This window comes from Orcinus orca, chromosome 18 (assembly GCF_937001465.1).
Source record: "Orcinus orca chromosome 18, mOrcOrc1.1, whole genome shotgun sequence".
Taxonomy (NCBI): domain Eukaryota; kingdom Metazoa; phylum Chordata; class Mammalia; order Artiodactyla; family Delphinidae; genus Orcinus; species Orcinus orca.
The window spans coordinates 4727598-4741899 of NC_064576.1; the positions used below are offsets into that span (position 1 = coordinate 4727598).

Consider the following 14302-nt stretch of genomic DNA (forward strand, 5'->3'; position numbering starts at 1 on the left):
TATCTCCTAGGTCTGCCTATGTAGTAAATAGTTATTATCTGCCCCCCTCCTTGCTGTCTTCCTGCTGTCCTTTTCCCTTCCTTCTTCCCTGTCCTGTATCCCAGGCACACTGACCCCCACTCCAGTCCTCTCTCTGACATGCCACGCCACTCCCCGTCTTGACTGTCCCCTTCTCTTCTCCAGAACCGCTGGCCACCCTCAGTCATCACTGACCTCTGCTTTCTCCAAACCAAAGCACCCTGATGGTAACACACTGCCTACCACGTCTGGCCTTGTCTCCTTTAATCTGACAGGACTCTTTTGGGGGCCAGGGAAAATGTCTTATGATGACATTTTTAACCTGCTCCCCAGGGTATGTTCCTACGGCCAGGCCAATAGTCGGCTCTCAGTAAATAGCTTTGGATGGATTGAACGATCCCTTTGAAGCCAAGGTTGGTAGAAATCAGTTAGCTCTTCCGGCATCATGATAACCGGCTACAGCTCTACTCTAATGAGAATTTTGAAGTGCTCACTCTGTCACATTTTAAAGCTATGAACTCTCAGAAGCTCACTGGCACTTTTCTGGCTGTGATCCTGTTTATCTAAGGACCAGGTGTAGAAAAATAGCATGTTTCAATGGCCACATGACACACAGCACCACTGCATCCCCAAGGCGCTGGTTTGCACATGGTCTCCGTAAGGAGCTGACATCCCTCCTGTCCCTGCTCCTCAAGAACAGGACGTGTCAGGATAAAGCAGAAACCATAATCATGGCTGCTGAGCTTGGACTTGGGGATGACAGAATCAGAAGCGCTCCTTCGCCTCTGGGAGGAAAATAAAGAACGCACAAAGAGTCCACTCAACCGGGGGCAGCAGCACCTGCTTGGAGCGAAGACACTATTATTGTTTTAATTGACAACTCTCATGACTGTGATATTGTAAAGTGGGGTGTCATCATGTATTATTCACACAGAAATGTCTTGACTGTATTGCAAAGAGGTAGAACATTTAGATATATACCCAGAGCATTTTATACTCTAGTTCTATAAAGTGTAAGACTGTGTAAAATTATCAGATGGTTAGATAACTAATTTTGCTTTATTATTGCAAGTTTTCCGTATTTTACTTGGGGTTCTATGTGAAAGTTATGCCTTAACTTTCTTTAGACCTTTACTGGATGTTTCTATTAAGTGAGAGGCAGTGATAAGCAAGTCCCATTCTATTTACTTGTATGAAAAAAGTGAATACAGCTGCATGTTTTAGTGAATGTACTGATTACTTATTGTTGTTTTACTGAATACATGGGTATTTTCTAAACATACTCTAGATTGTGGATTATAACATTCATTCATTTATTAATCAACTGCTTCGTGAATTCCCATGTGAGTCCTCCCAAATAAGGGGACTCTACCATATCGATGCTCCCATTTCCTTGATGAATACATGCTTAAGACTCGTCTCAGATTTATCTACAGACCCACTTCCATTTCTTCCTTCAAAAGGTTGATTTCCTACTTTTTAAACCCCTTTCAACCTTCTCAACTTGCCTAAGGTATGGAGCCCCAAACTGAATTTATATCGAGGTGCTTCCTCACTGCCCTTTTAAAACTATCAATTCTAATAGGATCATGGGCACTTCGATGATAGTTAACACAGACCACGTTAAATACGTAGCGTACCTAGAGGACCGTGGGATATGTAACACTGCTGCATTTCCAAGGTATTGTTAGGCTGATAGTCTACAAGGAAGCTGTCATTTATCCCTGTCTTTCCCGATTCTAGAAAAGGCTGTTGAGAAAACACCATGATGTCCACCCATGGCCGACACACAGAAGTGGTTTCCATGAAAGAACTTCCTTTCTTTTTTTTTTTTCTAATAGAATCATTTATTACCTTGGACTTACAGTGTTATTAAAATGCTGACCATGTTTCCTGAGTCCTCTTGTTCACTTGACACCTGAATTTTTCCGAAGTTATTCCATGCCCATCATCTTTAAAGCTTTATCTGCGGTGCACAGACTCAGGGTTTTGAGGGCTTCTTTGTACTGCGTAAGTGATATGGTGCTTTCATTCAAGGAGTCCATCACCTCAAACACAGCTCAATTTGACATAATTTGACATGATGGACGGGAAAGTCATGCCTTATTTGGCAATTCTCAGCCGTTCCAATATAGATATTAAATCCTCTCTTGGTTTTTCCAGCTGGAAAAAGAGGAGCACACTGGTGAAATATTAAGCAACTCCACGATCAGATGTCTTGCGAAATGATTCCTGGCCTCATGCGGCCTCTGCTGCTGGCCTCCATCACTCCCCATTGGGCCCTCGCTGACCCTCCTTCTTCCCCGGGGCCCGCGCGCACAGTTCCTGACAGCTTGGTCTCTAACAGGAGCTTTTCATTCACCTATTTCTATCACTATGAATAATTCATTTTTGGAAGTACAATAGAACTGTTTTGGAAAGGGATGAGGTAGTGTGATCTGTCCTCCAGAAACTTTTTGCCATGATCCCAGCCAAAGCAGCTTGTCCATTTCCGATGACAAGGCCAGAGCAAACTCCGCCCTTGGTAGCTCTGCGGGCCTCCCCTGAGTCCCGCCCACGGAGCCTTCTCTTCGTGTGGACATCCTTCTCTGCTTGGAACCCCAGTCCGTGTTGTGTCTCAGCACCTAAACCATGGTGTCTGCTTGGAAACAGAGGTTCAATCAGGAAGTGGGCTTTGAAAGGTTTCTTTCTATAGGATTTATTTGTCCTCCGATAAGGGACTTTGCTGATACCTCCAAAGGAGTCCACAGGATTGAATGTCTTGGAAGCACGTCAGGTTTCATGGTTAGAGTCTGCTCTGTGCAGGATCTCAGAGCCAGGTGGGCTCACTCACATGAACCAGATCACCTGAAGGCCATGCTGTGAATTTCCAAGGACAGTTCCATGGACAGTCAGTTTCTCCCAGGTACACCCAGAGCACCAGGAATACAGAAGTGCACGAGGCCCCTTTACAGGAGGCTAGAAAGGGAAGCAGACAAGCAAAGAGGGTCGCCTTCAGTGTGAGTCCCTAGGAAGAGAACATTCCAGAGGCTTTCGGGGGTGGGTTTACAGATCAGAGGCAGGAGGTTTACAGATGAGGTCATACAGGATGGGGAGGAACCCATCAGGCTGAGGGCTGTGTGAGCGAGGCGAAGGGGAAGCAGGGGTGCAGGGCTGCTGAGGACAAGGCCGTTTAGTGACGCTGCGTGTCACCTTCCACAGCCGCAGCGCACAGACTGAGCATGGGGGTGGAGGCTCAGAGGCTGCAGCGCTCAGCAGGGCGCGGTCACAAAGCTCAGTGTCCTTTAAGGAGTTTGAACTTTTCCCGGAGTGCTGCGGAGAGGCCCTGGGTGATGTAAAGCGGAGTGCTGACAGAATCCAATAGTCCCACAGGGGTTACCCTAACTGCCCAGTACAGACCAGCACGGAGGGGAGGAGATCAGGACTGAAGACGCAGAGGCTCATCTGTGGACGTGTTGTGTAGGTGAGCGATGGGAATGGCTGGGATAATAGTGGCAACAGAAATCAAGACATTTGGAGCCTTGATATTTAGGGCGTAGGCTTGTAGGACCTGGGGAGAAAGTGGTTGGGGAGAGCATAGAAGGGGACATTGGGGGTGACTCCCAGATTTCTCTCATCTTGCTTCTCCCGAAGAGAAGATGCTGAATTCCACTCTGGACTTGCAGAGGCTGAGATGCTAAAGAGCATATGGAAACAGAAGCATGTGGGACGCAGTTTATAGACAGATCAGGTGAGAGAGAGAGAGAAAGAAATAACGATTTAGGCGTCACTGTTTTAAAGACCAAGTTGAATCATGAGAGTGGACGATTACCACGAAAGACTGTGCAGAAGGAAGTTTAGAACAGAAGCCTGAGTGACACCAACATTTTGGGGAGCGGCAGAGGAAACAAACAACAATTACAACAAAACTACCAATGAAGTAGTGGCTGGCAGAGTAGGAAGAAGTAGGTAAATGGATTCTCTTAATCACGGGGGCCAGCGTTTCAAGGAGTTTCAGCAGCAGCGGTCATTACTGCCAAGAAGTCAGATAAGAAAATAGCTGATTTTAGCAGCTGGGTTTATCACCACAGAGGCCAGGTTGCTTAGAAAGAACAAGTTTCTGTGCAGTAGTTCAGGCTGACACCAAACCATAGTGAGGTGAGGAGGGGAAACAAGATGAAGCAAGGACGTCATTAACTCAGACAATGCAGGAGGCGTCCAGTAAGTCCCCTACACACACGCCTTCAAGTTGCAGACTTGATGGGAACGCGTATTCGCACGTCCCATCACGTAAGCTAGTTCACGTGTCATACATTGTCACGTGTGTGCATCCTCTCCAAGTGGTTGTGCTTTTGTGTACTTGAGTACAGCACTGTATAGAATACAGTAGTACAGTATCTTTATTTCAAGCCCAGGATGTCCGGAAGCAAACCTAAAAGCAGTGGTGACGTAGCTGGTACTGCTGTACTTTTCGAGGTACTGTACTGTAAGATTAAAAATGTTTTCTTTATTTTTTGTTTGTTTTTCATGTATTACTTGTGTGAAAATTATTATAAACCTATTACAGCACAGTGCTATATGGCCGATTGTGTTAGTTGGGTACCTAGGCTAACTTCATTGGACTTACGAACAAATTGGACTTAACGAACGCACTCTCGGGATACAACTCATTTGTACGTAGGGGACTTACTGTGTTGACGAGGAAGAAGGGAAAGAAGAAGCTGGCTTCCTGTGTGCCCCGGACTGTGCAGGAGACACACTGACGAATTCTTCCCCGGTTTCCTTCGTTTCCGAGATCATCGTTGGAGGGTAGCATCCTCTATTCAGGAAAGCTTGAAGAGTTGATTTGCTTTTTGTCATCGTTGCCATCACGTCTGTGGGCCTCCAAGTATCACACCCGACTCGCAGGTGGAGCCGGGCTGGCCCTGCCTTCTTCAGACGGATTCCCTCTCCTGAAGGGACTGAGCCCAGGGTGGTGGTGAGAATGGATTGGATGGACTTAAAAACATAGGGTGGTGCTAGGAAGCGAGGGCCGTTCTGAAGTTCAGGGGGTTAGACCGAGTGTTATCACAGGACCCACGAAGCGTCACCAGGAGAAAACAGGAAGGGACTTGCATTCGGCGCAGGAAATGGAGCGAAGATGCGGCCCCGCAGGACAAGGTGTGCTGACATTTGGCGGGTCAAGGAGCCTGTCTCCTTACACTGTCCATCTCTGAATATTCTTCCGCAGATGACCTGGCGCCTCCTCAGGCAGGGATTGTTTTCTTGCTTCTCTCTTAAAACATGTCAGTATTTCCATTTTCTGGGTGCCGCGCGTGCTTTAACCAGACACTGACACAGGGCTAAGGAAAGACGCTCAGATATACGCATGTGAACATTTCTTTCGACCTCCTGCCCCACTCACAACTGTAACGACATGCCTTGCGCATCAAAGTGCATTAGCCCGAGGCGGTCGCCACCGCAGACTACTGCTTACGTAACCAGCGATTTCAGCCCCGCGTGCTCCAGACACACGCCACTCACGCGTTAGAGCTGCCAGGGAAGGGCCTCAGAAAACGCATCAGCACATGGTATACATGTAAGAAGAGTTAGCCCTTAGTAATTCTTGGGGGAAAAGGGAAAACGGCCTTCTGATTTGAAGATGACAACCATGGTCAATACCTGACATTTTTCTTAATAATAAAAAATTGTAACCGACATATTTTTTCAGCCAGCTAACATATATTTGCAATATAAATTGGTTCCCTTGCTCTAAAACGTGAATATAGATTTTGGGGGAGGGAGGCAAGTATACTTAAAAGAAATGAGAATCCAAGCCCCTATGGGAAAAATACGAATCTGGGGCATTTTGTGAAAGGCTCTACGGGAGGTGAGCCGTGGTCGTGTGGAACGCCCAGAACCAAGAGAGGTCGTGAGACCCGGTGCGTGCTGACATCACACTGGTGCGTGCTGACATCACACTGGTGCATGCTGACGTCACGCTGGTGCATGATGACGTCACTTGTAAAGAGGCGCCTGAAAACCATGATTATTCAGGGCACTGGGTATAACCCGTAATGAACAATATTTCTAGCCACATAAAGCATCCCCCTCCTAGAGTCCCATAGCTTAACATCACTTCCCGTAATCAGGGAACAGAGACCCCTCGCTCAGTCTGTCTCCTGGGATTTTCCTCTCAACCATGCTTGTATCATTACAACCAGAACTTTCCTGAAAACTGAGAATTATCTTAAAAAATAAAAAAACTAGTCTTCATCGGGAATCTGGAAATGAGTTCAATAGACCAGACCACAGCTCCCTGGGATCTCCCCTCCTCTCCTCACACCTTCAATTAGGCCCGCGAAACCGAGGGGATTTGTAAAGTGATGTTGGTGCAGAGAAGACCCAGAAATCAGCCCCTGGCTGGGGTGTGATTATTACAGCCACTGCGCAGAATTTCAAGGGAAGGTTTGGAAAGTGCAGATCTGGGGTGAAGTGACTTGTAAAAAAGGAAAAAAAAGAAGGGCTTCCCTGGTGGCGCAGTGGTTGGGAGTCCGCCTGCCGATGCAGGGGACGTGGGTTCGTGCCCCGGTCTGGGAAGATCCCACATGCCGCGGAGCGGCTGGGCCCGTGAGCCATGGCCGCTGAGCCTGCGCATCCGGAGCCTGTGCTCCGCAGCAGGAGAGGCCACAACAGTGAGAGGCCCACGTACCGCAAAAAAAAAAAAAAAGAAAAAAGAAAAGAATAAAGGTACGTTAAGAATGATTCAGTTGATGCCTTCCCAGTAATGTGCTGTGTTATTAAAACAACATCCAAGAAGCCAGGGATTCGAGGTTGCCATCAACTGTGGTCTTCCTAGGCCCTAGTTCTCACTTTAAAATGAGAGGCTTAGCTAGATGACCCCTAGGACCTTTCCCCTCTGAACTGCCACCCTCCCCTCGAGGATTCCAGAGACCCACCTTTTGTCATGTTGTCATCACTTTCTGCTTCCTCTCAGAAGAGGTCCAGCTACCCCAGGGCCCGGTGAAGGAAGTGCTGGCCTGAATTCTGTCCATTTGCTACTATAATCTCTCTCTAACTCAGGTTCTTTATTTGTAAAATATTTCCCAAACCCATCTCAAGGGTTTCAGGGGGAAAAATAAGAAATGAGAAAACGCTCTGGGAGAAAAAGAGAAAATTGTTATCCAGCTATTAAGTGAAAATGTCATTCTTTTTTAGGCCGTTTTAATAGTCTAGTCTGTTCCTTTTCTAGACTGTAGCTTGAGAGTGTTTTCTATTGACCGTAGGATGGGCAGCTGTCAAACAATTTGTTGTACTGTCAGCAGTGATTTCCAAGGGGCAGCAGCAGAGCGGGGGTGGGGTGAGACGTCCTTCACGAGCATAATTACCTGGAAAACGTAACTTCCACAGAGAGAGGAAAGTACAAGCCCTCCGGGAAAAATGGAGGTAAACGTAGTTGAACCAGTCATTTATCATCAGAGACCTTAAACCTGTTTTTGTTCCTTCCCAAAATTATTGTTTAGCGTCAGATAATCATTTATACAATTCAGTGACACCTAGAAAAGCGATGACTTCGTATGTCTCTCCATAGGAGAAGGCTAAGCCATTATAAAAAAGATTTCTGGTCTTCCTTACACTATGGAGTTCTTATGAAAGAAGACAAGTGTATTCATTTGTCATCAGTGCTTTCCCCTGAAAATCTTTTAGGCCTTTTAAAAGTTAATCATCTTGTTTCTTTGGTTTTGTGCCACCACAAAACATCTAACTTTCTCAACCCCCCTCCCTCAAAAATAAAAGGGAGGCATTGGAACGTATCTCAGAGCTGTTTATTTCTCTCCCTTTCCTGACACAAGAATTCTCCTCACAGTATACTGACAAGAGTTATCTAGATTCTGCTTGAATTCTAGGCTGTCCACTCACTTCCATTGCTAATTATTATCTGTGTGCAAAGTGTGACCAATAGTTACCTTCTCTGTGTGTGCTAAGAATTACATGGGAAAAAAATGTATGTACCTTGCTTAGAACAGAGTGAAATTGATAAATACTCGCTATTACTCTTGCTATTATTGTCAGGTATTTATGACCTCTTAGTGTACATTTAACGGTACACCATCCACCTTTCCAGGTAGAACATAGGCGACAGAATCTTACCAGACTAGTATTAACCTTAGAAACAGGTAAACAGAAGACATTAGCGCCCAAGGTCTGGGAAATACCTGAGTCACAGCCATCTGTATGGTGGATACCTTGCCATGGTTTTATTTGGGCCTAGTTTCAACTTGTTCCCTTATATTAGAAAAAGGCATATTTTTCAATATCTACTTTCCTAAATACCTATCAAAAACAAAGAGCTAGGTGAATTCATAGTCCTTTCACATTTTATTAAATGAAGCAAATACTTATCGAATATCGATGTGGATCACAGTATCTAAAGGTCCAAGTTGCGGCTCTGATGAGGTTTCCTTCTTCGTTCTCCTCACCACACCACGACATAAAGTGTCTGATTTAGGTTGGGTGTTTCCCGGCTTTCGGACGATGAGATATTTAATGCATTTGATGTGAGTCATCAATTTAAATGCCCGCCGCTGCTGGTTCTGTGCCCTGGAGTTCAAGCTCTAACCAGCCGCCTCTGCACAGCCCGCGGGGGCATCTTTGTAGGGGAATCAGCGCCATCTAGTGCCCTTCGGGGGAATAGCCGGTGTCTGCAGGGCTCTCGCACCCTGCAGTAAATAACCACGGTGGGTCCACAGTTATTTCCTTTCTTGTATATCATTGGATTTTAAAAACTTCAGGCCCTGCTTAACTCCACTGTTTTTCACATGAGTTACATCCCCTCAAACGCCACATTACCTTTTGCATCCTCTTAAGGGCTCAATCAAAAAATGTTTTGCTCTGTTGCCAAGACATCGCTTGCAGCTGGCCTTGTGTGAATACGCTGTCTCCAAGTGTGAGTTTTCTTATGATCCGCCTGAAGCCCTAGCATGTTTCTCACAGTACTGCATGTCCTTTATCAGTCAGAACTGTTGTCATCCCGCCCTATTTTTGATTCTTCTCTTTTTTCAGATTGTCTACAAAGCCTGGCTGTGTTCCCAGTATTTTGAAGTCGCACAGCTGAACTGCAGAAAGACAATTCCTTGCAAGCAATACTGTTTGGAGGTTCAGACGAGGTGTCCGTTCATATTGCCCGACAATGATGAAGTTATCTACGGGGGACTCTCCAGTTTCATCTGTACAGGTACAGTGTGGGGCAGGTGTTGGCACCCAGCCTCTCGTGGTGGAGCTGCTCCTTATGTGGTGTTTGTTTGGTTGGGGGTTTCCTTCCACCTATGTAACCCTGAAGATTCGGCTGGGACTATTCCATGCTTTCCTTCACAGAAGCCCTGAAAGGACCCCGAAACTGATTTGGAGATGCCACGTGATGTGTCGTCTACCTATGACCACCATCATTAAGTCTGTAAAAGGATAAAATGGAAAAACGTCAGCAATCTTTGGATTTGCTTAAATTTGACTTAGAGTCGGTTGGGTTCTACCTGCCTTATCTTTGTATTAACCTAAGAACAGATGACGTGATAAGGCGGTAAAATTATGTTTCTTCTTCAAATTGGTAACAAGTTTAGGTCCCAAGTCTATTTTCTGAGAAGTGTTATGTTACTTTATCTTAAATAAGTATCGAGAGTATGAAGAAATGCCCATTGAAGTTACTCGTGTGTGTGTATGTGTATTAGAGTCCGGTTAAATTGTTTACCTCTTTCACCAAATGACTCAGGCTGGACAAAACACCAGTAGCAGCATGCAATTTCTGGGTATTTATAAGTGTTACACAATTTAGACGTAGAATAAGACGCAAAGGATAAGAGTAGATTGCTTTTTAAAAATAAATGCTGAGTAGACAAGTGAGAACGATCCCCTTTGCTGCAGAAATGTGATAATCAGAGTTGTTGCTTCACGCTGTCTCAGTAAAGATGTGCTACGGGTCCTTGTAACTGGATGGCTTGAGTTGTAGCATGTTTAGTTTTCAAGTTTTAAGGATAAGACACCATCATATGTACGAAGAAACATGAAAACCCTTCTTATAATAAACTTTGTGAGACCCTTCTAAGCAGAGTGACATATTGAGATGTTCAACATGAGAATTTATCAGATTCTTTCTAGAGCACTTATTTCCATGCCTATCCATAACCCATCCTGTTCTAAGTGATGTGCTATCAGAGACTGTCCAGCAAAGCTCTCCCCTGAACGCCTGCCTGCACACTGGATGACTTTTGTGCTGCCCAAACTTATGGGAAGGATATCTGGATGAAGGTTAAGAGACATGGGCTTTCCTCCTATTTCTATGAATGCATTCTCTCCGAGCCACCATCTCCTCATTAGTACATTAGTGATAGCGATACCCCTCAGGCATGTCTGCAGTGAGGAATACAGATAGAGGAGCTGCACAAGATACGTCATCCATAGGCAATAGCCATTGTACGTAAGGAAGCGATTTGTGGAATGCAAAGTGATTTACCAATTATTTTTGTTATTCCACTGATTTGATGCTGAGATCATTTTTCATATGGTTCCTCCCTACTGGGAAGACAGAGAGAGAGAGAGAAGAGAGAGATAAAAGGAAGGAAGAGGGAAGGAAGGAAGGAAGGAAGGAAGGAAGGAAGATATTAACACCTTCTTCCTTTGAATCTGAGCCAGAATTCACCAGTCACAGGCTAGTTCATTTATTTGTCTTCCACACAAAACTTCAATAAATGGTCATCAAGATAAGGTCTTCATCTCTTGACTTAAGGACCAATGAGGTGTCTGTGATTTTAGGACTTCTGAGGAACTTCTGGAATTTTATGTAAAGGTTGTATTCTTGTTCATTCTCATGCATGTAGCTTTTTTCATAGAGAAGGTCAACAGCTTCACTAGATTCTCAGAACAGAAAAGAACCTCAGATGAACAGAGAGGCGTCTGTCTATCTCCTCCTGCTTCCTGGCCTCTTATCTGTAGGTTTGAATCTGAAATACAGGTTTGAACGTTCATCGCCTTCCCTATACACTTTCAAGGCCGTCAGAAAGCTAAACATGGAAATTAATCTCTTTTCGCACATGTGCAGAAAGTCTATCTTATATTTTTAATTGTCTTTGAGTCTTTCAAAGTCAGATTTTTTCATCTACATCATTAAGGAAAACAAATAGGAAAAGAGGAGAGATTTGTCATTTGTCGGATCCAGGGGGAAATGCCGCCAAAATTAGAAGCTTTCTGGGAGAATCTCATCACTGAATATTTGGGAATCTGACTCTTCTTTCCCCACTGTCAGCTGGGCCTATGTTCTTTTTCTTACTTCTCAAAAATGTGCAGAATAAATTATTAAGGCATTTGGTCCCTGAGCACTGTGAAAAATTTTGACCAAAAAAATGGTACTAATTTTCAGATTGATCCTCTCTTCTAAGCTGTGACCCAGGCTTCCTGGAAGAATCCTTCTGTGTCTTACCACTAGCAGCCATCCTTTATCCACCTTGGGTCACAGAGGTCCCTTGAGTTTTGCTGCTGGACTTGAACAGGAGAGATTTCTGCAGGTGGGAATCGCTTGCTGCCATGATGAGGGTCCCAGACACCAGGGTCCCCAGAACATCTCCTTCTGGGAAGAAGTGAGCTCCCGGGGCCACTGGTGAAACCCTGCCCAGGAGCCCAGTGGCCTCACATGTGTAGGGAAACTAGTAAGACTTTTACATATAAAACATTTGTTCCCAAACATTGTCACACGATCTTTGAAGGTTCACCTCTTACAGATAGACATGAAGATCCAAAGAACTCACCCTTCAGGTGTACTTGGAGGAAGTATTGAGTCATCTCACACACCTTTTATGCATTGTGAAGGAAGCGTCTTCTGTACTCAGAATGAGACTAAGTCTAGTCGAGAAATGGGAGTATTTTTCCTACTTCCCCAGTTGGCTGCACATGACCTGAGGCCCACTGGGAAGCAGGCTCATAGCCACGTTTCAGCTCACACAGAACAGCACATCTGCTGGAGTCCCCCCTCAATGAAATGAGTAAATGGCAATCACTAAACCCAAGTTCACTAAAAGGAGTTCACCAAGTAGGTTGGTCTTCATCTTGCCTCCAGTAATTCCTCTTTTTTAAAAAATTAATAAATGATTTTATTGCCATTCTGTATGCTGAATAATATAATCATTTATCATCAAGAGTTGAAGGAATAGACAGTTTCCTTCAACTTCCTTTAATAATGGTCTCCCTACTAATGGAAATACAGCCAATTCAGAAGCTTCCAGAAGGAAAGAGATTCCCTCTAAAAATCATCTCAAAAAAGTACTCAGTGAGCACGTGACTGCAAAAGGCAGATCCTGTCCAGGTGAGGGTCAATTTTGTTCAAGGTGCTTCTCCGTAGTGACAAACCAGTGGTGTGATTATGGCTTTTTTTCCAATCTTTTAGAGCCTGGGATCACAGGACTCCAGGTCTTCCCGTCATCTAGGCTTTTATTAGCTACATACTGATGCTTAGAATTCCTGTCATCCATCCAAAAAAGTACATCTCAGTCCTTGGGATCAGGGAACCAGTTAGAGGGTTCAGAGCAGACGAAATTCCTTTAAATAACCAGGAGTTATTTAAAATTGGGGTCAGTTATTAGATGCAACCTTATTGCATCATTTCTTCATGAGGCTTATATTACTTACCCATGTCCTACATGGGAGTGTTTACATGTCTACATTTTGGTCATCTGCTGCTATGACCCTTGGCAAGCCGGTAGCTTGCTTTTAAAAAATGAAATATCTGAGAATGCATGTCCATGGCTGTGCAATGTCTTTGACTGAGGCTGTCGCTGAAGGTGAAGGACAGATGTTTTAATCACAAAACTAGAGGAGAGAAGAGCCTCCTCCTATTGTTAAGTTCTGCTTCTGTTTTAGGTAATGAAGGAAAGACACTTTGCCTGAGATCTCTCTTGGTTTTTCTGTTAGAGGATAAAACTGAGGCATTGCTGAAGGGGTGTTTGAGAAATTAATTAGGGAGAAATTCCAAGGTGCTGTCAGGGTGAAGCCCGTAATTGGATGTCAGGCTTTATTGAGCTAAAACTTTTCGAGGTGGGTTCTGTTCTCAAGCTGGGTTCACACAATACTCTGCTATTTTAGAAACTGTTTCTTCGTCTTCAGAGTGAGGGGGTGAAGTCCTTTGTGGGTTCTGCGCTGTCAACCCATCATGGTGATAATGACGTGGGTTTCCCCCCTGCACACTCCCTCGCATTCTTCTAGAATCCCCTGGAGAAATCCTGGATTGCTTACCTGGAATGGTGAGCCAACACTAACAACACAGAAGTAGCAGAGCATCTCAGGCTGCGGGTGCTATGGTAACATACATTGCGAAAATTGCCACTTGATTGATGGATAAGAGAGACCCTACCTGATTTGCTGCTGTATTTTTCATAGGTGAATTATTGAAAGAAAAAATAAAGTAAAAGATCTGCTGGGGGTTACTGACAATGGAGATAAAACATTTTGAGAATTCTGTGTAAATTCTGCATTTCATTTTTTAGCTGTGACAAGCATGAGGTTATATTTCCGCCTCCTGGGAAAACACGGCGGGCTGTTGCTCGTTAGGGTGACCCGTCTGATTATGAAGTGATGGAGGACGGGCGCCCCCTGGTGGCGCGGCTCTGCGTCTGCAGGGGGGACCTAAAGCGGTTTATTTCCCTCAGGCAAGGGAAGTCATTATAATAATCCTTTGAGAGAAAAAGATGGGGGAAAATACTTGGATATGCATATTGATCGAGTCAGAAAGGAATTTTTTAATGTTGCGTGTCATTCACAGGAGAGAGTTGACAACTGTGAAAAAACATTCCCTAAACTGTATCTCACATCTGGGGAGTTGATGAAGATTTTTAGAAAGATTATGTAAAAGATTTTCTCACCGAAGTAGTGTTTCAGTAGAAAAATCTGCTCCCTATAAATTTTAATTTGGACGTCTATGATATCTTTAATCTCCGTACCTTCTCCAGTGTGTGAATATGTTTGATTATTTTCTAAAACTCAAGGGTCTTTTTTTCTGAAAAAGGAATAATGAAATACCAGCTAGTTATAGCACCATGTGATGTCATACAAAGTCTTTATATATATATAATATATATATATATAAATCTACAAAATATGTAGATACAAAATCTTTATGTAGATACAAAATCTTTATATAAATATATATGTATATATATAAATTTAGACCAAAAGAGAAATGTGAAGGAAGATAGTATGATCAGAATAAATAATAAATATGAAAATAAGTTATTTTTAAAAACTTACGTAGCATGTAGTAACTTCATGTGTGTGGGACATCGTCTTC

The 14302-nt window shown here is 44.1% G+C and overlaps 1 protein-coding gene across 2 annotated transcripts in view; it reads left to right on the forward strand.

Moving 5' to 3' along the window:
- NALF1 (NALCN channel auxiliary factor 1) overlaps positions 1-14302 on the forward strand; it is a 573794-nt gene that overhangs the window by 532304 nt on the left and 27188 nt on the right. For both annotated transcript variants that reach the window (XM_049701385.1, XM_004273611.4), the window contains exon 2: positions 9040-9211. In XM_049701385.1, the coding sequence (XP_049557342.1) occupies positions 9040-9211 (172 nt within the window). The remainder of the gene's footprint in view (positions 1-9039; positions 9212-14302) is intronic.